The sequence below is a fragment of the Rana temporaria genome, chromosome 2, assembly GCF_905171775.1.
Source record: "Rana temporaria chromosome 2, aRanTem1.1, whole genome shotgun sequence".
In the NCBI taxonomy this organism is placed as follows: Eukaryota; Metazoa; Chordata; class Amphibia; order Anura; family Ranidae; genus Rana; species Rana temporaria.
Genome location: NC_053490.1, coordinates 1,274,645 through 1,298,830, shown reverse-complemented (window position 1 = coordinate 1,298,830; position 24,186 = coordinate 1,274,645). Strand labels below are relative to the sequence as shown.

Genomic DNA, 24,186 nt, shown 5'->3' with positions numbered 1-24,186 from the left:
GTAGGATCCCAGAAGCGCAGCCTCCAGAGTAGCAGCCGGGTTGGCCGGTTCCTCCGAAAGCCACCACCTGAGTGTGACAAGGACCGCCGCCCAATAGTACTTCTGGAAGCATGGCAAAGCCAGACCGCCAAGAGTGACCGGCAACTGCAGGGTGGACCTGGCTATTCTAGGAGTGCCTCCATTCCAAATGAAGGAAGTGATCACGGCATCCAGTTTCTTGAAAAATGTGTTGGGAATAGGGACGGGGGTCTGTCTAAAAATATACAAAAACTTCGGCAAGACAGTCATCTTGACCAGATTGACCCTCCCAACCGGGGTAAGGGGTAGTGTCTTCCAAGCAGCGCACCTCTGAGTCAGGAGGGACAGGACCGGGGTCAAGTTGAGGGGGATAAACTGTCTTAGGTCCCTGTGGATCTCCACCCCCAAATACCTGAATTGCAATACCTGTCTCAAAGGGGTGCCCGCCGTGACCGCCGCTTCTGGAGACATTAGGGCGAAAACGACCGACTTCCCCCAGTTAATGCGAACGCCGGAAAACCTGCCAAAAGTGTCGATAAGCGCGAGGGCCGCTCCAAGAGAGACAGCGGGGTCCCTTAGATACAACAGTGTATCGTCCGCGTAAAGAGATATTTTTTTGTGGATCGGGCCCACAGGAATACCGCGCACCGCCGGGGAGGAGCGAAGGAGGATCGCCATAGGCTCTATAACCAGAGCAAAGAGGCCGGGGGATAGGGGGCAACCCTGCCTTGTACCCCTGTTTAGGCAAAATGGTTGGGAGAGAACCGACCCGGTACGGACCCTAGCAGTGGGCGCCCTATAGAGGGCCTGCACCCATGATACAAACCTGGGACCAAAGCCGAACCGACGCAGGACCTCCCACAGGTACGGCCACTCTACTGAGTCGAAAGCTTTTTCCGCATCCAGGGAGGCCACAACGTCGGACTCGGCCAGGGCCCCTTGAGCACCCAAAACCGTGTACAACCTACGGAGGTTTATATCCGTGCCCTTTCCAGGCATGAAGCCGGTCTGATCCTCATGCACCAACGTCAAAATAACCGAATTAAGACGCCTGGCCAGAACCTTAGTGAGGATTTTAGCATCCGCATTCAAAAGCGAGATAGGCCTGTATGAGGCACACAACTCGGGGTCCTTGCCCGGCTTAGGGATCACTACGATGACGGCCTCCGCCATAGAAGGAGGGAGACTGCCATCTTTGAGAGACGCAACCACCATAGCCTGAAGCCTTGGGGCCAGCAACTCCCCGTGCTCCTTATAAAATTCTGGGGGAAGGCCATCCACCCCAGGTGTTTTCCCCGCCTGCAACTCCCCCAAAGCCTGCTGCACCTCCTCAAGGGTTATTCCACTGTCCAGGTGGGTACGGGCCTCATCCGAAAGGCTCGGAAAGGTTAGTTGTCCCAGAAAGGAGTCCAGCTCCTCTCCAGTGTAGTCAACCCTGGACGAGTATAGCGCCTCGTAGTAGGAAGCAAAGCATGCGTTGATGGCCACAGGGTCTACCTCAACCAGTCCGTTAGTATTTTGAATCCTAGCTATGGCAGTAACGGGTTGCTGCTCCCTAGCCAACCAGGCCAAGAGGCGCCCCGTCTTCTCCCCCTGCTCAAAGATGCGCTGCGTTTGGGCCAACCGTCCCTTCCCCGCCTTGGCCACCCTAAGAAGCATAGCTTCCCGATAGGCTGCCTGCATGTCCACGTATGTGACTGGGTTTTGGGTCGCAACATATTGGGCCTCTAAGTCTTGGGCTTTAGCCTCAGCTTCCTCCAAACAGATAGTGGCGGCCCTGCGCTCCCGAGAGATAACAGTCTGATAACACCCCCGTGTAAATGCTTTGAATGCATCCCACCTGTTGCCCTCCGTCGTGGATTCCTCATTGTCACCCCAAAACTCAGAGATGCGTCTGGGGATCTCCGCCGCCACTCTCTCATCCGAGATCCAGTAGCGAGAAAGTCGCCACAGTCTCTCCGATGGGGGCGTTAGGGTCTGTATTGTTAGGAGCACGGGCGAGTGGTCCGAGATACCTCTGGGGAGTATCTGCACCTCCCTGACCCTCGAGAGCATTCCCCCACTGGCATATACTAGATCTATCCTAGACATAGCTCTATAGGAGGTGGAGTGGCAAGTATAGGCTTTAACATCCGGGAACTTCCAGCGCCAAACATCAGTAAAACCGTACAAGGAGGCCCATCGCCGCAGGGGAGAGTCAACGGTAACATCAGAGGACAGCCTATCCATGGATGGGCTTGGGACCATGTTGAAATCCCCTGCAATGATGATATTCTCCGTAGGATACGTGGCCAATATAGGAATCAGGGATTTCAGGAAGGACATTGTAGCCGGTGGCGGTATATAGATACCCAGAATTAGCATTTCAACCGTGTCCACCACAGCATGCAGGAGCACGTATTTACCCTCAGGGTCAGTCTTAACGTCTAGCAGGGAGTAGGACAGGGACTTGTGGATCAATACGCTAACCCCCCTAGCATAGTTGGAGTAGGTGGCGTGGTATGAGTGACCCACCCATTGCTTTCTCAAGCCTAGAATCTTCCTTCCCGTCAGGTGAGTCTCCTGCAGGAGGCATATATGGGGAGAGTATTCCTCGAGGTAGGCCATAACCAACGATCTTTTTATTTTGTCATTTAGCCCGCGGACATTCCACGAGACTAGCCTAATGGGAGCCATTGGGGTAGCTGGGATAATAACAGTGGAGCCAGCGTGGGAGAGGGTACTCCCCCGACCACACATAAACCGTCACCTCAAGAGCATTGGGCGCCCAGCCTAAGCGCCCCGAGGAGGCCGAGCTAGGCACCCAAGGCATATTACTGCATGTATTAGTCTGACAAACAAATTGGCAACTCATAAAAACATCAAATAATAAAGAAAAAAACATGAAAACATAACCAAACCGCCCCTCCCCCCCAAAAAAGACCGGAGTGCATAAACCCCAAACCAACCCCATCAAACAGTAGGAAGGTCTCCTATGGGAGCAACTGGCAAGGCGACCAATCCAGAGGTACCAGAAGAGCAATCACCCGGCTCAGCAGCAGCCTCGGAAGAGGATACCGCTCCCAGACCCATACAGAGCACTGGATAACATTGGATCCACCCATAGCATAGTGATTGAAATATGATCATCTTAAACGAATGTAGAACATAAAAAATTAAAGGCACAAAACGGTTCTCCTAGTCTACACTAGGGGCACACACTTAAACATTATAACGTTACAACCCATGTCCCGGTCGGCATCAACTCGGAAGAGCCCCACCGAGCCCCCCCACCCCCCAACTGTACCCACTCCCGAGCTGTCCTGAGTCCCCCATCCTCTAATGCACCTCCAACAAACCTGAGGTCCAGCAGGCCGGCACCAACAGTGCCATGTGTGTTACCCATGGAGGGTCATGCGAGGGAACAGGCAATGGACAGGGGGGGAGGAATTGGCGGGGGCCTCTGGCCACGCACGCCATAAAGGCACAGCTCTGTCCCCCATTCCACGTGGCAGGTAGCGAAGAGAGCAACGTTCATGTGCAGCCACTTTTAAGGGGAAAAATCAAAATAAGAGGGGGAAGGGAGCAGGATGGGGATCACATCCAAAACAACACAGTTACCGATGCCGGGGCAGGGTGTCCAGCCAGTGAGAAGCTTCTTCCGGCGAAGTAAAGTAGCGGGTGGACTCGCCGTCAATGACCCTCAAGCGAGCCGGGAACAGCATACTATATTTCAGGCCTTTAGCACGGAGCAGCACCTTGACATGGTCGAATGTCCTGCGAAGCCTCTGGGTGTCCAAGGAGTAGTCCGGGAACATCATCAGCCGCGTGTTTTCAAAGCGGAGTTCCCCCACTCTCCTGGCCTCTCTCAGCGCCAGATCCCTGTCGCGGAAGTTGAGCAGACGGAAAATAAAGGTGCGCGGGGGGGCCCCAGGCACGGCGCGGCCCGGTGGCATCCTGTGGGCCCTCTCAGCCACGAAGTGCGGGGAAAATTGGGCCTGTGGCAGCAAATTCCTGAGCAGAGTTTCAGTGAACGCCGTCGGGTCTTGGCCCTCCGCCCCCTCCGGGAGACCCACCACACGGAGATTATTTCTCCTGCTGCGGTTCTCGCTGTCTTCTGCCCGCGACTCTAGGGCCTTCACTCTCACCTGGAGAGTATGTATGGAGGCACGGTGATCGCGGATGGAGTCCTCCGAATCCCCGACCCGCCGCTCCGCCTCCCCCAGCCGCTCCCGTATGCCATCCAGGTCCCTCCGCAGGAGCCCGAGGTCCAGCTGCAGGGTGTCAATCTTACCCGTGAGGGTGGTCTGGCAGCCTTGTATCGCCAGCATGAGCGCCTGGAAGCGGTCTTCCTCCGATGCGTTTGCCGGGGGAGGCGCCGTCTGGGATGCCATGTGCGCGCGGCCTACAGGAGTCAGCGGCAGTCTCGGCTGGGGACTTGCTTTGGTCGTGGAGCCTCCTTTCCGTCCAGAGCCGGCCTTGCCCTTACGCATACCCGAGTGCCTCCAGCTTCAATCAGGGTAAAAGGTAGTGGTGGATCCCTGGAATAACGGGTAAACGGGTCTTGATGAGCGGAGCTCCTCTAGCACACGTCCGTCTAGGTCGCCATCTTGGCCACGCCCCCCACAATCCAAGGTATTTAGTAAGAGGCATGGTGAGTTTTTGTAATTTCTTCCCAAAATTCTATCCAAATCAAGTCAAGTGAATTGTCAAATTAGCAGGTTATTTCTCACACACAGCATATGCATACCACAAATGACACCCCAAAACACATTCTATTATTAATTCTGAGTATGGCGATTGTCCATGTGTGAGACTTTTCCACAGCGTGGCCACACATAGAGGCCCAACATGCAAGGAGCACCTTCAGGCGTTGAAGGAGCAGAAATTACACATCTAATTTCCTGACCACCTCTTAGGCCCCGTACACACGACCGAGTTTCTCGGCAGAATTCAGCCAGAAACTCGGTTGGAGCTGGATTCTGCCGAGAAACTCAGTCGTGTGTACACTTTTCAGCGAGGAACCCGTCGAGGAACTCGTTGGGCCGAAAAGAGCTCCTCGGCGGCTTCCACACTGAACTCGACGAGGAACTTGATGTGTTTGGCACGTCGAGTTCCTCGGTCGTGTGTACGGGGCCTTACACTTTTGAGGCCCTGGAGCACCAGGACAATGGAAACGCCCCAAAAGTTACCCCATTTTGTAAAAAACACCCCAACATATAATCTTTGAGGCATAATTAGTTTTTTGAACATGTAATTTTCTACAAGTTTTTGGAAAATGTGGAAAGAAAATTAAAATGCATTTTTTTACACAAAGTTGTCCATTTATACAATATTTCTAACACATAGCATGTACATACCAAAAATTACACCCCAAAAAAGATTCTCCCCCTCCTCCTGAGTACAACGATACCACATGTGTGAGACTTTTCCACAGCCTGGCCACATACAGAGGCCCAACATGCAGGGAGCACCTTCAGGTGTTCTAGGAGCAGAAATTACACATCTCATTTCTTAACTACCTATTACACTTGTGAGGCACTGGAGCACCAGGACAATGGAAACGCCCCAAAAATTACCCCATTTTGGAAAGAAAACAAAAGCAACGTATAATCTATGAGGCATAATTAGTCTTGTGAACATGTCATTTTTTTCTACAAGTTTTTGGAAAATGCGGAAAGAAAATGAAAATGCATTTTTTTCTCTGCTCCGGACAGGGGTGGCCTATGCCTGAAGCTGTGTAAGGGGCCCCAACATTTCTGATGGTCGCCCTGTGGCTGAATATGGCTCAGTATGGCTCGGTATGGCTGAGTATGGCTGAGTATGGATGGGTATGGCTGAGTATGGATGGGTATGGCTGAGTATGGATGGGCATAGCTGAGTATGGATGGGTATGGCTGAGTATGGCTCGGTATGGCTGAGTATGGATGGGTATGGCTGAGTATGGCTCGGTATGGCTGAGTATGGATGGGTATGGCTGAGTATGGCTCGGTATGGCTGAGTATGGATGGGTATGGCTGAGTATGGCTCGGTATGGCTGAGTATGGATGGGTATGGCTGAGTATGGATGGGCATAGCTGAGTATGGATGGGTATGGCTGAGTATGGCTCGGTATGGCTGAGTATGGATGGGTATGGCTGAGTATGGCTCGGTATGGCTCAGTATGGCTAAGTATGGATGGGTATGGCTCAGTATGGCTCAGTATGGCTGAGTATGGCTGGGTATGGCTGAGTATGGCTCGGTATGGCTGAGTATGGCTGAGTATGGATGGGTATGGATGGGTATGGATGGCATGCATGGGATTGGGATGGCTAAGCATGGCCTAATCTAGCTCAAGTTCTCTCAATCCCTCCACGTATCACACTACATATGGGCGCCGTGTAAGGAGTCTTATATAGTGTGGGGTGTGAATTTTGCAATTTTGTAGCTGGTTTCGATCAACGGTTGGTCCTTTGGTTGAAGATGTTTATCGATATCTTCTGTAGAATCAAATGATATGTTGGGTTTGTTGTACATCCTTGAACTGTATGTTCTCTTTCCCTCAGAATTTAGACTTCCATTAATGTTTCCAAGATGGAGGGTTTCAGCCACAACCAGACCAGAGTTTATTATACAGAATTTGTCCTCTTCGGCTTTCCCGGAATAATAAAATACAGAAAATTTTTGCTAATTCCGTTTCTTTTTATTTATATAACAATCGTGACTTTCAACATTGTCATCATTCATCAGATTTCCATTGAACCAAAGCTCCACTCCCCCATGTACTTCCTCATATCCCTCCTCTTCGGTGTCAATATTTTCTGCACCACGACCGTCCTGCCGAAGTTTCTTCTCGGCTTATCATTCGATATGAACCAGATCCTTCTGGAAGGCTGCATAGTTCAGATGTTTTTCATTTACTTTATGAGTGCTATTGAGTCGGGAGTCCTCCTGATGATGGCCCTGGATAGGTTTGTAGCCATCTGTAAGCCTCTGAGATACAACACCATCATGACCCAACATTTACTCGCCCAGTTGGTTCTCCTCGCCGTAGTTCAAGGCATTGTCCTCGTTGTTCCAATCGTCGTACTGACTTCCAGGGTCCGTTTCTGTAGATCCAACGTCATTCTGAATTTTGTTTGTGAGAACATGGGGCTTCTGAGTCTGGCCTGTGATGACATCTCCAAAGTTCATGTGGCGGGATTTTTGAGTAAGGTCATTTTTACGCTAGTGGATTTCGGTCTCCTTGTGGGGTCCTATTCTTATATTTTATACACGGCCATGAAGATAGTTGTTGGGAAAGCTCGTCACAAGGCCTTACACACCTGCCTCACCCATGTGACTGTGGCCATGCTTATCTACCTCTGTTCACTTATAACATCCATCGTGTACAGAATGCGTACACACATTTCCTACGACGTCAAGAACCTCTTCAATGCCATCTATCTCCTGCTTCCAGCCCTTGCCAATCCCTTTATATATGGCGTAGGGGTCAAAGAGATCAGACAATGCCTCCTCAAATCATGGAAGACCAAGAATACGAGTCTCTTTTCATAAATGCTTATTCAGGTCTAAAATCTCTAGTGTGGCCAAGACGACTCAAACATGAAAAGAAAAGGTGAGGACATTGTCGGATCGGATCTCAGACAACAAGAAAACAGGCGGATCTTTTTTGGCAAAATCATTATTTTTTATTTGAAGTGAATAAATTGACCTGAGAAAATTATGATGAACAATTTCATGCTAATAACGAGAGGTGGGCCGAAAAGCCCCCTTGTTCAGTTCACACCAGAACTCCCGAACGGGGAAAAAGTTTGGCCTAGAGCCACAAACTCCATTAACGTCTGTGGGACCCGAACATGAAAAATCAAAAGTCCCAATTTTAAGGCTTATGTGCAAGTTGTTGGCCATAAAAAGTTTATGGGGTCTGGGTACAGCCCTAGAGGGGGTGCATCAATGCAATAATTAAAAAAGGAGCAGTGTTTTTAATGATGCTTAAAGTGAAAAAATAAAGATGAAAAAATCCTTTAAAAATAGTGCCAGGTGGGTCCCCTTGGCCTCGTACACATGATCGGTTAACTAGAGGACAACGGTCTGATGGACCGTTTTCATCGGTCAAAACCGATCGTGTGTGGGCCCCATAGGTTATTTAACCATCGGTTAAAAAAAAAGCCAACTTGCTTTAAATTTAACCGATGTATTCCTAACCGATAGGTCAAAACCGATTGTTAGTAGGCACAACCATCGGTTAAAAATCCACGCATGCTCAGAATCAAGTCGACGCATGCTTGGAAGCATTGAACTTCATTTTTTTCAGCATGTAGTGGTGTTTTACGTCACCGCGCTCTGACACGTTCGGTTATTTAACCGATGGTGTGTGGGTGCGACAGACCATCAGTTAGCTTGATCGGTTAACCTATGACAACGGTCCTTCAGACCGTTCTCATCGGATGGACTGATCGTGTGTACGAGGCTTTAGTCTGCCTGAAAAGTGGTGCGTCTGCACCATGTATAGAACCTGCTGCAGCAAAACTGACATTTCTAAAGAAAAGAAAATTACATTTAAATTGCCGGCAATAAAAAATGTTTTTTTCAAAATGGCATGGATCCCCCTCAATCCATACCAGGCCCTTCAGGTCTGGTATGGAATTTTAAGGGGAACTTTACGCCATGTATAGAACCTGCTGCAGCAAGACTGACATTTCTAAAGAAAAGAAAATGATGTTTAAATTGTCGGCAATACAACATTTAAAAAAAAAATCACCTTATCTCCATGTTGATGAGGACAGGGGCCTCTTCCCGACAACCCTGGGCTGTCATTGTGGGGGTCTGCAGGAGGGGGGGGGACCCAGATCCTGCACCCCTATGTGAATTAGTATATTGTACATTGTACACCTACACATTCACCCCCAAAAAAATGTCAAAAATAAATAAAAACTGTTTTTTTTATAAAGGTTTTTGGCAAGTTCTTTATAAAAAAATAAAAAACAATGTCCCCATTGTAGATCCATTGTCAATCATGACGCCCGCCGGTGATCAGCGATTTTTTTCGTGACTGCGACATTATGGCGGACACTTCGTACAATTTTGACATATTTTTGGGACCATTGTCATTTTCACAGCAAAAAGTGCTATAAACATGCACTGATTACTGTGAAAATGAAAATTGCAGTTTAGGAGTTAACCACTAGGGGGCGCTGTAGGGGTTAAGTGTGACCTCATATGTGTTTCTAACTGTAGGGGGGGCGGAGCTGGATGTGTGACGTCAGTGATCGTCTTTCCCTATATCAGGGAACAGACGATCACTGACATTGCCACAATGAAGAACGGGGAAGGTGTGTTTACACTCACCTCTCCCTGTTCTTCAGCTCCGGTGACCAATTGCGAGACACCGGCGGCGAACGGGTCTGCGGGTCCCGCGGGCACGGTCACGGAGCTTCGGATCCCACGGCGACCCCACGGCTGGGCACTTTAAGAGGACGTACATGTATGTGCTTGTGCCCAGCCGTGCCATTCTGCCGACGTATATCGGCGTGAAGGGGTCCTTAAGTGGTTAAGATAAGCCTACCCCCTAACTATTAAAGGGAGGTGGACAAAGAAGCCACCATGGCGGAGTATTAGAAAGCTTCAGTAGATAGAGATTGAAGTCAGGTAGCACACTGTGTTGTACACAAAAGAAGGCAGGCACTCTACTTTCTCTACTGCAGGTGGCGCTCAACCACAGCAGCATAGCAGGGGGAGAGGAAGGCAAGAGGAACATGGCTCCTCTATGGTCTCCAGGGTCACTGGGTGTAAAGGAAATGTGTAGGTTCTGTATATAATTGGATTCTATCTTGTAGGTATTGCACACGGCACTAAGAAGGCTTTCATTACATGTTTGTATTCTTTCGAGTCCTGATTAGAATTAGCCCGCCTATGTTACGCCCCTTCATACCATACAAGTACAATTCTAATAATGATGTGATACCTACATAATCGTGTGTATTAAAACCTTCAATTGCGTCATAATAAAGCAGAACAGTTATTTGGAAAGATGTGGAGTGTCTCTTTTGTGTCTGATCCCTACTGTTATTATTCATTTGGAACCACCAATCAATATGAGTGTAACGGAACGTCCCCACACTCCGCTTGAGGGCTTCCGTCATATTCCGCTTCCTCCCAGTCTGAATGTAGATATCAGATATTCCAACCAAGAACTAGGCACAACTCGTTTTGGCTGCTGAACGTAAACTGTTTACAGGCACACAGAGGTATTCTAACTTCTCATCAGTAGACTGTCCAATCAGCAGGCAGAGCTGTTAGAGGAATTTCCCCCTCCCTCCTCACACAAATACACATAGACATATACATCCCATAATCGGTTACTCCCAAGGCAGACAGACACAATAAAACAAAGGGACATATCCACACCTAACATACACATAGCAACCCCCACCCCACCTCAAACCATCCAGCAATGGTCTCTGATAAACGGTGGACGGTGTATCTTCATATATTCTAGGGGCCAGATTCACGTAGCTCAGCGGATCTATAGATCCGCTCGATCTACGTGATTTAAGATCCGCTCCTGCAAGTTTGGGAGGCAAGTGGGTAATTCACAAACCACTTACCTCCAAACTTGCGGCGGCGGATCGTAACTCCCCCGGCGGAATGCAAATTCCGCGGCTAGGGGGAGTGTACTATTTAAATCAGGCGCGTTCCCGCGCCGATTTAAATGCGCATGCGCCGTCCGGGGAATTTGCCGGCGTGCATTGCTCCCACTGACGTCGCTAGGACGTCAGTGGTTTCGACGCTTACGTAAACGACGTACATCCGTATTCGAGAACGACTTACGCAAACGACGTAAAAAAATTCAAATTCGACGCGGGAACGACGGCTATACTTAACATTGGCTGCGCCTCATAGAAGCAGGGGTAAGTATATGCCGGGAACGCCGCTACGGAAACGTCGTAAGAAGACTGCGTCGGGTCCGCGTACGTTCGCGAATTTGCGTATCTCGCTGATTTACATATTATTCAACGTAAATCAGCGGGAATGCCCCCGGCGCCATTTTTAAATTGAAAATAAGATCCGAGAGTGTAACACCTGTCAGATCTTAGCCATATCTATGCGTATGTGATTCTATGAATGAGGCGCATAGATAGGACCAGTGTAAGTCAGAGATACGATGGTGTATCTGTAGATACACCGTCGTATCTCTTTGTGAATCTGGCCCTAGAGGTCAGATTGGGGTCCTCGGTCACCCTGTGCCCCTAATTGACTTACACATAGGAGGGGCCGGGGAAGCTGGACAACGAGCTTCCAGTGCTCTCCAAAGTAACCTGGGTTCCCCAAGCCCCCCCCCCCCCAAATGACTCTCGTCACAATGAGGATAGGAGTCGCCTATCTATAAAATATCCAGAACAGTTGGCGAGCCAGCCAGGAGAAACGAGGAGCTTGAGACGTTCTGGGAAGTTCTGATAATCAGCCGGCTGAAGGAAGCCCTTTGCTTACATTGACTTATCAGACTTCCTTGATTGGAAAGGCATTTTTGGGACAAAGTTTACCCATGTTACTCCCTGTAATCAAACTGTATTGATTGGTGGTTATAAGTAGGGATGGGCTGAACACCCTCAAGGTTTGGTTTGCACCAGAACATGTGAACAGGCAAAAAAAATTGTTCCAACAAGCAAACCTTATTATAGTCTATGGGACACGAACATGAAAAATTTAAAAGTGCTTGATTTAAAGGTTTATATGCAAGTTAAAAAGTGTTTGGGGACTCGGGTCCTTCCCCAGGGGAGTGTTTGGGGGCCCGGATCCTGCCCCAGGGGAGTGTTTGGGGACCCAGTCCTGCCCCATGGGCGTGTTTGGGGACTCGGGTCCTGCCCCAGAGGAGTGTTTGAGGACCCGGGTCCTGCCCCAGGAGGAGTGTTTGGGGACCCGGGTCCTGCCCCAGGGGAGTGTTTGGGGACCTGGGTCCTGCCCCAGGGGGAGTGTTTGGGGACCTGGGTCCTGCCCCAGGGGAGTGTTTGGGGACTCGGGTCCTGCCCCAGGGGGAGTGTTTGTGGACCCAGGTCCTGCCCCAGGGGGAGTGTTTGGGGACCCGGGTCCTGCCCCAGGGGGAGTGTTTGGGGACCTGGGTCTTGCCCCAGAGGGAGTGTTTGGGGACCCGGGTCTTGCCCCAGAGGGAGAGTTTGGTGACCCGGGTCCTGCCCCAGGGGGAGTGTTTGGGGACCCGATCCTGCCCCAGGGGAGTGTTTGGGGACCCGGGTCCTGCCCCAGGAGAGTGTTTGGGGACCCAGCCCCAGGGGGAGTGTTTAGGGACCCGGGTCTTGCTCCAGAGAGAGTGTTTGGGGACCTGGGTCATGCCCCAGGGGAGTGTTTGGGGACCCGGGTCCTGCCCCAGGGGGAGTGTTTGGGGACCCGGGTCTTGCCCAGAGGGAGTGTTTGGGGACCCGGGTCCTGCCCCAGGGGAGTGTTTGGGGACCCGGGTCTTGCCCCAGAGGGAGTGTTTGGGGACACGGGTCTTGCCCCAGAGGGAGTGTTTGGGGACCCGGGTCTTGCCCCAGAGGGAGTGTTTGGGGACCCGGGTCCTGCCCCAGGAGAGTGTTTGGGGACCCAGCCCCAGGGGGAGTGTTTAGGGACCCGGGTCTTGCTCCAGAGAGAGTGTTTGGGGACCTGGGTCATGCCCCAGGGGAGTGTTTGGGGACCCGGGTCCTGCCCCAGGGGGAGTGTTTGGGGACCCGGGTCTTGCCCCAGAGGGAGTGTTTGGGGACCCGGGTCCTGCCCCAGGGGAGTGTTTGGGGACCCGGGTCTTGCCCCAGAGGGAGTGTTTGGGGACCCGGGTCCTGCCCCAGGAGAGTGTTTGGGGACCCAGCCCCAGGGGGAGTGTTTAGGGACCCGGGTCTTGCTCCAGAGAGAGTGTTTGGGGACCTGGGTCATGCCCCAGGGGAGTGTTTGGGGACCCGGGTCCTGCCCCAGGGGGAGTGTTTGGGGACCCGGGTCTTGCCCCAGAGGGAGTGTTTGGGGACCCGGGTCCTGCCCCAGGGGAGTGTTTGGGGACCCGGGTCTTGCCCCAGAGGGAGTGTTTGGGGACACGGGTCTTGCCCCAGAGGGAGTGTTTGGGGACCCGGGTCTTGCCCCAGAGGGAGTGTTTGGGGACCCGGGTCCTGCCCCAGGGGACATGTATCAATGTAAAAAAAGTTTTGAAAACTACAGTTTTTTCAAGAGCAGTGAATTTAATGATGCTTAAAATGAAACAATAAAAATGAAATATTCCTTTAAATATCGTACCTGGGGGGTCCCCTCAGTCTGCCTGTAAAGTGGCGCATCGGAGTGATGTGTAGTTACAGGAAAAAATTCATTCAAAATTGCTTGCGGCTTTAATGTATTGTCGGGTCCCAGCAATCTAGATAAAAAACTGGTGAAAAAATGGGCCCTTCAGGTCTGGTATGGATTTTAAGGGGAACTCCATGCCGAAATAAAAAAAACAGCTTTGGGTCCCGCCGAAATCCATACCAGGCCCTTTGGGTCTGGCATAGATTTTAAGGGGAACTCCACGCCAGACCCTTATACGAGCAAGCAGCCTGGCAGGCCAGGAAAAAAGGGGACAAGTGAGTATACCCCCTCCTCCTGAACCATACCAGGCTGCTTGCCCTCAACATGGGGAGGGTGCTTTGAGCCCCCCCCATAAAGCACCTTGTCCCCATGTTGATGGGAACAAGGGCCTCATCCCCACAACCCTGGCCATTTGTGGGGGTCTGCAGGTGGGGGGCTTATTGGAATCTGGAAGCCCCCTTTAACAAGAGTACACACATATCCCGCTCCCCCTTTGTGAATGGGTATCGGGTGCCTTGTACCTCTACCGATTCACCAACAAAAATGCAAAAAAACACAATAGACAGTTTTTGAGAATTCCTGTATTAATAAAATAAAGATATCCATCCATCTTCAATCACACTGCCCGGCGGACCCAGTCAGCATAACTGAACCACCGTCCGGCCGTCATTCTGCTATAGGCCAGGCAGGAAGTGGGGAAGTGAGGAAATGAAGGGTGAGAGACCCTGAAAAATGCCCAGCGCAAAAGGAGCGCTATAAAATATATGAACTGAGTGAGTGAGAAACTTGTATAGCGCTACAAATGCCAACTAAATCGCCTCAAGGCGCTGTAGCCAATGTGATCGTCCAACCAAGCTTCAGAAAAGATGGGTCTTACGTTTTTTTCTGAAGGCCTGATGAAATTCCTCCAACTGAATGTCTGCGGGTAGAGCGTTCCACAACCAAGGTCCTTGGACAGCGAATCGTCATTCTCCTTTTCGTTTTGTAGCGAGATTTGGGGACGTGGAGGAGGTTCTGATTTGTTGATCAGAGAACCAAACTTGGGGTGTAGTGTTTTATTTTCTCACATGCGGTGCGATTCCTTGCGTACATTTGTGGGTGAGGCAGAGGGTTTTGAATGTCAAAAATATATAAAAAAATGCATGCCACAACAGAATGTAAAATAAGAGCTGACGCGTTTCACACTTTCAACAGTGCTCAGTCATGGCTATGACTAAGCACTGTTGAAAGTGTGAAATGCGTAAACTGTTTTGTCCTACATTCTGCTGTTTGATATATTTTTTTTCTAGCAATAAAGTTTTTTTTTTTTTGGTTGGCGAACCCCTGTTTTGGGAGGGGGGCGAGTTGGTGCCCCCATCTTGGGGCGCTGAGTTGATGCTAGTTGACGCACCTGCACCGGTCATCGTTGGGGGCGGAGCGTTTAAAAATCTGATGAGCAGCGGTAGAAAGGCCGATTCAGGCACGAGTTCTCCCATCTTTACTCTCGCTGCTTCCGCAGAGGTAAGGGACGTTTGGGTGCGTTTATGAGAATACATAGGGGGGGGGGGTCCAGTGCAGGTGATGTCATGGCGTCCTATTTTTCTACATAGATACCCCGACAGGCAGGCAGCACAGCCATTGGCCTGGACCTGTTCTGGAGCCAAACATCTCCCCTCATTATCAGGGAATATGACTTTGGGGGGACAGAGGAACCCCAACTTTTTATACAAATTAGGATCTTCTTTTTGTTTGTTAGGTTTCCATATTATTATAAACCTATTATTCTCGTTCTTATTATATGAACTGGGTGCTTTCTTCTATAAGAAAAGTATTTCTTTCTAGGTGTCTCGGGAATCTTTCCATCGCAGCTGAAACTTCTATTACCTTGAAGGTTCCCAAATGTACTAACTATTCACATTGTACCTGGAGAGAGGGGGAGGGGAGGGGGTGTACAACGTGTGATTGTCTTCATGGACTTGTGTGTGTGGGGACCTCCACCGAGACTGCAACTAATGAGAGGAAATCCAGCAGGACTCCGAGAGTTCAATAAATTCACAGAGATCCCGGTACTGAGGATTTCCCGGCCTACAGACCAGTACAGGTACTTCTACAATGACTTCCGTCCAATGCCCCCCCGCCCCTGATAGGATGTCAGGGTGATTTCTGGTGAGCTTCACCATGTTGTAATATGTTGGCCGATTTATGTGGGATAATACATTATTTGTGTAGCGCCCTGTTCCTGATGATCAGGCGTTGCCTCCAATTTAATGGGGGTCGGAGCTGTTATTTGGCTCAGACCGGAATGATTAAAGGCAATTTAGCCTCTGTTCTAGCCATGGGTGTGCTGGGAGTGATCCACCATTGATTTCCTGGGGGTGTCATTACCACCCCAGGCCAAGGGTGGCAGCAGCCAGCCCATGGTACATCGAGTGTCCCCCTCAGAAACAAATTTGTGGGAGTGGTTACCCATTGGTGCAGGGTCCGTTCGCGCCTCGTGGCCCGCCTGGCCGGAGGTGCGTGTTGTGAATCCTAGCCCTGGGACCACGTTGGCCCGGGGCGGCGGCTTTGTCTGGTGGGCCCAGTTGTCTGACTGGAGCCCATACTGCAGAGATGATCCTGTGCTGTCCGTCCTGCGGGAGGAAGCCACTTGATGAAGGAGACCAGGGGAGGACCTATCCTGGAGGACCATGCAAGAGGCTGGTACCTTGGGAGAAGGCCTGGAAACTTCATCCAAGTGTAGCACTACCGCCGTTCGGAAATGCATGGAAAGGCCCGAGGACAGCTCGGCTGACCTCGGCAAATCTCAGGAACAACGGGCTAGATTCAGGTAGATCAGCGGATCTTTAGATCTGCGCGATCTATGTGATTTAAGATCTGCTGCCGCAAGTTTGAGAGGCAAGTGGGTAATTCACAAACCACTTACCTCCAAACTTGCGGCGGCGGATCGTAAATCCCCCGATAGAATTCAAATTCCGCGGCTAGGGGGTGTGTACTATTTAAATCAGGCGCGTCCCCGCGCCGATTTAAATGCGCATGCGCCGTCCGCGAATTTTCCCGGCGTGCATTGCTCCCACTGACGTCGCTAGGACGTCAGTGGTTTCGGCGTGAGCGTAACTTGCGACGAGCAGTTTTGAGAATCGGCGTACACAAACGACGTAAAAAAAAATCGACGCGGGAACGACGGCTATACTTGGCTGCGCCTCATTGAAACAGGGGTAAGTATACGCCGGGAAAACCGCTACGTAAACGTCGTAACAACACTGCATCGGGCCCGCGTACGTTCGTGAATTGGCGTATCTCGCTGATTTACAAATTTCTCAGCGTAAATCAGCGGGAACGCCCCCGCGCCATTTTTAAATTGCAGTTAAGATCTGACGGTGTAGCACAGTTACACCTGTCGGATCTTAGGCATATCTATGCGTAACTGATTCTATGAATCAGGCGCATAGATACGACCGGCCTAAGTCAGAGATACGACGGCGTATCAGGAGATATCTGGCCCAAAGTCTTTCTGAGGTTTGCCGAGGTGTCCTCTGGACTTTTCGGCTCTCCGGTGCCCTCCCCCCCACCTCTGTTCGCATGCAGTATTGCATGCCATTGAAGTCAATGCGGAACAAACTCGCTTTGATATGCGAGTACTTTGGATTATGAGGATTCACCTGGAACGGATTATGATCGTAATCCGAGGTTGCACTGTATTTGCAACCTCAGAGCACCCAATAAGGCGATAGTATGTGACTGGCAGGGCCAGACTTACCATTGGGCTTGACTGGGCCCAATAGAGGGCCCCGGGAGGAGGAAGCAGGAAGAGCTATGCATTTGCAATGAAGAGGCAAGAAGTCCGTCCAGCAGTAGCACCCTCCCCTCCTCAACAACTACGATCGCCACCCCGCTTAACATATTGGATCGCCCCCGCAATTTAGATCGTACTCCCCTACTCAACAACAATGATCGGTCGTCGGTCAACGGAACCCCCCGCTCAACAACTTTGATTGCCCCCCCACTAAACAACTTCGATCCCCCCCACTTCTCGGCTCCAGGTGGCCCCTTCAATCAACACTCAAGCCCAGGGACCCCCACCACCCTAAGTCCTGCCCTGGCGACTGGTCTAAATTGCGGGGCATGTTCACCAATTGCCAGGAGCCTGGCGGACAAGGTGGGAGAACTAGAGATACTGATGTACGAGGAGGATTTGGATTTTGTGGGAATTTCAGAGACTTGGTTCAACAGCTCTCATGATTGGCTGGCAGTTATTTAACCACTTGACAACTGGGCACTTAAACACCCTTAATAACCAGACCAATTTTCAGCTTTCGGTGCTCTCACATTTTGAATGACAATAACTCAGTCATACAACACTGTAACCAAATGAAATTTTTGTCCTTTTTTTCCCACAAATAGAGCTTTCTTTTTGTGGTATTTGATCACCTCTGCGGTTTTTATTTTTTCCGCTATAAATGAAAAAAGAAAGACAATTTTGTAAAAAAAATGAATTTTTCTTCATTTCTATTATAACATTTTGCAAAAAAGTATTTTTTTTCATAAATTTGGCCTAAAATGTATACTGCTACATATCTTTGGTTAAAAAAAAAAATTTGGATATTATTTAGTCTGGGTGAAAGTTATAAGGTCTACAAGCTACGGTGCCAATTACTGAAAATTGATCAATTTGATCACATCTGAAGTACTGACGGCATTTAGAAAGAGGCATGGTGAGTTTTTAGAAGTTGTAATTTTTTCCCACAATTCTTTGCAAAATCAAGATTTTTTTTTTTTTTTTTTAACAAAATGTTCATATTCGCCGGTTATTTCTCACACACAGCATATGCATACCACAAATTACACCCCAAAACACATTCTGCTATTCCTCCCGAGTATGGCGATACCACATGCGTGAGACTTTTACACAGCGTGGCCACATACAGAGGCCCAACATGCAGGGAGCACCTTCACATGTGTGAGACTTTTACACAGCGTGGCCACATACAGAGGCCCAACATGCAGGGAGCACCATCACATGTGTGAGACTTTTACACAGCATGGCCACATACAGAGGCCCAACATGCAGGGAGCACCTTCACATGTGTGAGACTTTTACACAGCGTGGCCACATACAGAGGCCCAACATGCAGGGAGCACCTTCACATGTGTGAGACTTTTACACAGCGTGGCCACATAGAGAGGCCCAACATGCAGGGAGCACCTTCATATGTGTGAGACTTTTACACAGCGTGGCCACATACAGAGGCCCAACATGCAGGGAGCGCCATCAGGAGTTCTGGAACACCCAGACCAGTTCTGACATTTCTCTCCTACATGTAAAAATCATCATTTATTTGCTAGAAAATTACATAGAACCCCAAAACATTATATATGCTTTTTTAGCAAAAACCCTAGAGAATACAATGGCGGTCGTTGCAACTTTTTATCGCGCACGTTATTTTCGCAGCAATTGTTCGAATGTGTTTTTTTGGAAATAAAACGGTTTTGTGCTTTTAAAAAAAAAAAAACATTAAAGTTAGCCCAATGTTTTTGCATAATATGAAAGACGAAGTTACGCCGAGTCAATAGATACCCAACATGTCACCCTTCAATATTGCACACGCTTGTGGAATGGCACCAAACTTCGCTACTTAAAAATCCCCATAGTTGACGCTTTAAATATTTTTACATCTTTTTAGTTGGAGAAGAGCTCTAGGGCCAAAAGTATTGCTCTTGCTCCAACGTTCACAGCGATACCTTACATGTGTGGTTTGAACACCGTTTTCATATGTGGGCGGGACTTGCGTGTGCGGTCGCTTCTGTATACGAGCACACAGGAACAGGGGCGCTTTAAAAAAAAAAAAAAAAATTTATTGTTCATTTCACTTTATTTATTTTAGTTTGATACGTTTTTCCCCAAAAATAAATGTTTTGATCACTTTTATTCCTATTACAAGGAATATAAACATCCCTTGTAATAGGAATATAGCATGACAGGTCCTCTTTACAGTGAGATATGGGGGAGGGGTCAATAAGACCCCACATCTCACCTCTAGGCTGGGAAGCCTGAAAAAAAATAAAAAATAAAAAAACGATCCTGGCTTCGATCGCAGCGGTGAGTCAGAAGAAGCACCGGAGGGCGAAGGGAGTGGGGACGTCCCTTTTTGCCTCCCGTAAGAACAATCAAGAGGCGGAACAGCCGACATGATCATTCTTATGGTGTAGAGAATCGCCGGCTGAAAAAAATGATATCTGAATGATGCCTGTAGCTGCATTCATCATTCAGATATCCCTGCACAAAGTCAAGGACGTCATGACGGCCGGCGGGCGGGAAGTGGTTAAAACACATTTTTCCCCCAGAGTATTTTCTGGGTACTGCAGAGTATTGTGCGGAGGGGTATTGCAGAGTATTGTGTGGGGGTATTGCAGAGTATTAGCCGGGGTATTGCAGAGTATTGGTGCGGGGGTATTGCAGAGTATTGTGTGGGGGTATTGCAGAGTATTAGCCGGGGTATTGCAGAGTATTAGCCGGGGTATTGCAGAGTATTGGTGCGGGGGTATTGCAGAGTATTGTGTGGGGGTATTGCAGAGTATTAGCCGGGGTATTGCAGAGTATTAGCCGGGGTATTGCAGAGTATTGGTGCGGGGGTATTGCAGAGTATTGTGTGGGGGTATTGCAGAGTATTGGTGCGGGGGTATTGCAGAGTATTGGTGCGGGGGTATTGCAGAGTATTGGTGCGGGGGTATTGCAGAGTATTGGTGCGGGGGTATTGCAGAGTATTGGTGTTGGGGTATTGCAGAGTATTGGTGCGGGGGTATTGCAGAGTATTGGTGCGGGGGTATTGCAGAGTATTGGTGCGGGGGTATTGCAGAGTATTGGTGCGGGGGTATTGCAGAGTATTGGTGCGGGGGTATTGCAGAGTATTGGTGCGGGGGTATTGCAGAGTATTGGTGTTGGGGTATTGCAGAGTATTGGTGCGGGGGTATTGCAGAGTATTGGTGCGGGGGTATTGCAGAGTATTGGTGCGGGGGTATTGCAGAGTATTGGTGCGGGGGTATTGCAGAGTATTGGGGTATTGCAGAGTATTGGTGCGGGGGTATTGCAGAGTATTGGTGCGGGGGTATTGCAGAGTATTGGTGCGGGGGTATTGCAGAGTATTGGTGCGGGGGTATTGCAGAGTATTGGTGTTGGGGTATTGCAGAGTATTGGTGCGGGGGTATTGCAGAGTATTGGTGCGGGGGTATTGCAGAGTATTGGTGCGGGGGTATTGCAGAGTATTGGTGCGGGGGTATTGCAGAGTATTGGTGCGGGGGTATTGCAGAGTATTGGTGCGTGGGTATTGCAGAGTATTGGTGCGGGGGTATTGCAGAGTATTGGTGCGGGGGTATTGCAGAGTATTGTGCGGGGGGTATTGCAGAGTATTGGTGCGGGGGTATTGCAGAGTATTGGTGCGGGGGTATTGCAGAGTATTGGTGCGGGGGTATTGCAGAGTATTGGTGCGGGGGTATTGCAGAGTATTGGTGCGGGGGTATTGCAGAGTATTGTGCGGGGGGTATTGCAGAGTATTGGTGCGGGGGTATTGCAGAGTATTGTGCAGGGGTATTGCAGAGTATTGGTGCGGGGGTATTGCAGAGTATTGGTGCGGGGGTATTGCAGAGTATTGGTGCGGGGGTATTGCAGAGTATTGTGCAGGGGTATTGCAGAGTATTGGTGCGGGGGTATTGCAGAGTATTGGTGCGGGGGTATTGCAGAGTATTGGTGCGGGGGTATTGCAGAGTATTGGTGCGGGGGTATTGCAGAGTATTGGTGCGGGGGTATTGCAGAGTATTGGTGCGGGGGTATTGCAGAGTATTGGTGCGGGGGTATTGCAGAGTATTGGTGCGGGGGTATTGCAGAGTATTGGTGCGGGGGTATTGCAGAGTATTGGTGCGGGGGTATTGCAGAGTATTGTGCGGGGGTATTGCAGAGTATTGTGCGGGGGTATTGCAGAGTATTGGTGTGGGGGTATTGCAGAGTATTGGTGCGGGGGTATTGCAGAGTATTGGTGCGGGGGGTATTGCAGAGTATTGGTGTGGGGGTATTGCAGAGTATTGGTGCGGGGGGTATTGCAGAGTAATTGTGCAGGGGTATTGCAGAGTATTGCCGGGGAGTAATGCAGAGTATTGCGCAGGGGGGGGTATGCAGAGTATTGAGCAGGGGGGGGTATGCAGAGTATTTTGCAGGGGGATATGCAGAGTATTGCGCAGGGGGATATGCAGAGTATTGCGCAGGGGGGTATGCAGAGTATTGCGCAGGGGGTATGCAGAGTATTGCGCAGGGGGGTATGCAGAGTATTGCGCAGGGGGGTATGCAGAGTATTGCGCAGGGGGTATGCAGAGTATTGCGCAGGGGGGTATGCAGAGTATTGCGCAGGGGGGTATGCAGAGTATTGCGCAGGGGGTATGCAGAGTATTGCGCAGGGGGGTATGCAGAGTATTGCTGGGGGTATGCAGAGTATTGCGCAGGGGGGGTATTGCAGAGTATTGTAGGGGGGGTATTGCAGAGTATTGTAGGGGGGGTAATGCAGAGTATTGTAGGGGGGGTATTGCAGAGTATTGTAGGGGGGGTATTGCAGAGTATTGTAGGGGGGGTATTGCAGAGTATTGTAGGGGGGGGTATTGCAGAGTATTGTAGGGGGGGTAATGCAGAGTATTGTAGGGGGTAATGCACAGTATTGCAGGGGGGGTATTGCACAGTATTGCAGGGGGTTTCAGGGATGGCTGAGCAGGGATGGATGGATCTGTGACTGCAATAGTCACAGATCCATCCACAGCGCTGCTGACACCCGCGCTCCCCCCTCTCACACTGTACCGCTCGGTACAGAGAGAGGAGGGAGGAACCGGCGTCATCAAAAGACGCCGGTTTGTTTACATGTGATCGCTCCGTCATTGGACGGAGCGATCACGTGGTAAACGGCCGCTATCAGCGGCCGTTTACCGCGATTCGTGATCGGCCGGGTCACGGATGTTCCCGTGTGCGCGCCCCAGGGGACGCGCGGGAGACGGACTCTGGGAGGACGTACATTGACGCCCTCCTAGAGTTAACCACCCGCCCTGTAGACGTATATTGTCTATGGGGCGGTTACCAAGTGGTTAAAGGTATACCCTATATCGCAGAGATAGGAAGGGTAAAACAAAGGGGGAGGGGTATGCCTGTATATAAAAAATGATGTGAGGGACGACATCACTAATGGAGCAATGGAGAAGGAGGTGGAATCCTTATGGGTAGAGATCCAAAGGGATGAAGCTAAGGGGAAAATAATGCTGGGAGTATTCTATAGGCCCCCTAACCAGAGGGAGGAGGGGGAGGGGGACCTCCGATCACAAGATTGGATTAGCAGCAAGGATGGTAAGTGTCATCATAATGGGTGATTTCCATTATCCAGACACAGACTGGGCGGAGGGAACCGCGCATTCTTCTAAGGCTCGCCAGTTCCTAAATGTCTTGCAGGACAATGTCATGGGTCAGATGGAAGACGCACCAACTAGAAACAAAGCGTTACTGGATTACTACTGATTACTAGGGACGAGCCGAACACCCCCACCCCCCTCCCCCGGTTCGGTTCGCACCAGAACATGCGAACAAACAAAAAATTTGTGCGAACGCCGTTCTAGTCTACGGGACACCAATGTGAAAAATCAAAAGTGCTAATTTTACAGGTTAATATGCAAGTTATTGTCATAAAAAGTGTTTGGGGGGCCCGGGTACTGCCGCCCCAGGGGACATGTATCAATGCAAAAAACTTTTTTTTTCGGGAGCAGTGATTTTAATAATGCTTAAAGTGAAACAATAAAAGCGAAATATTCCTTTAAATTTCGTACCTCGGGGGGTGTCTATAGTATGCCTGTAAATTAAGCAGCGCATGTTTCCCGTGTTTAAAACTGTCCCTGCACAAAGTGTCATTTCTAAAGGAAAAAAAGTCATTTAAAACTGATCACGATTATAATGAATTGTCGGGAAACCCCCGTGTCGTCAGAGGGGGGCGGGGTCACCTGTATATGTGACCGGGTGGCCTCGCCCTCAGCTATATAACAGCTGTCAAAACGAGAGACGCGCCAGTCGGCGGGAGCCGCCCATGGAGGCAGAGCTGTTGTGCCTTTTTTTTGTTGGGGCGTCGGCGGCGGAATAGAAGATGAATGGACATTTTTATTTCTATTATTTTTTAATAAAGGATTTGTCCCGAAGTGTCTCCTGTCTTTTTTACCATTTTTGATACTTTTTTTTGTGAAATGGTAGGGGTACAATGTACTTATTACCAATTCACATAGGGGGGGCCCGGGATTCTGGGGGTCCCCTTGTAAAAGCGAGCCTCCATATTCCGATAAGCCCCCCCACCCGCAGACCCCCACAAACACCAGGCAAGGGTTGTGGGGATGAGGCCCTTGTGGGGGACAAGGTGCTTTGGGGTGCGGGCCCCCCCCATGTTGAGGGCATGTGGCCTGGTACGGTTCAGGAGGGAGGGCTCTCTCTCGTCCCCCCCTCTTTCCTGTGGCCTGCCAGGTTGCATGCTCGGATAAGGGTCTGGTATGGATTTTTAGGGGGACCACTACGCCATTTTTTTTTATTTTGGCGTGGGGTTTCCCTTAATATCCATACCAGACCTGAAGGGCCTGGTATGGAATTTGGGGGGACCCCCACGAAATTTTTTTCAATTATTTTTTTCTGTATTGCCAAGACCAGACGCGATCGGTTTTAAATGACTTTTTTTCTTTAGAAATTACATTTTGTGCAGGGACAGTACTAAACATGGGAAAAATTCGCTACTTTACAGTCATACTATAGATACCCCCCAGATACGAAATTGTTATTGTTTCACTTTTAGCATTATTAAAATCACTGCTCCCGAAAAAACTTCAGTTTTTAAAACTTTTTTTTTGCATTGATACATG

The 24,186-nt window shown here is 49.9% G+C and overlaps 1 protein-coding gene across 1 annotated transcript; it reads left to right on the top strand.

Moving 5' to 3' along the window:
* Positions 1–6,741: 6,741 nt before the first annotated feature.
* Positions 6,742–7,533, top strand: LOC120928754 (olfactory receptor 52K1-like). Its single transcript, XM_040339742.1, has one exon. It carries the CDS (start codon positions 6,757–6,759, stop codon positions 7,531–7,533), a length of 777 nt encoding a protein of 258 aa, XP_040195676.1. The 5' UTR covers positions 6,742–6,756.
* Positions 7,534–24,186: the final 16,653 nt, after the last annotated feature.

What these genes read in the sequence shown, in the direction of transcription:
- LOC120928754 (XM_040339742.1), top strand. Translation starts at nt 6,757, where the DNA reads ATGTACTTCCTCATATCCCTCCTCTTCGGTGTCAATATTTTCTGCACC.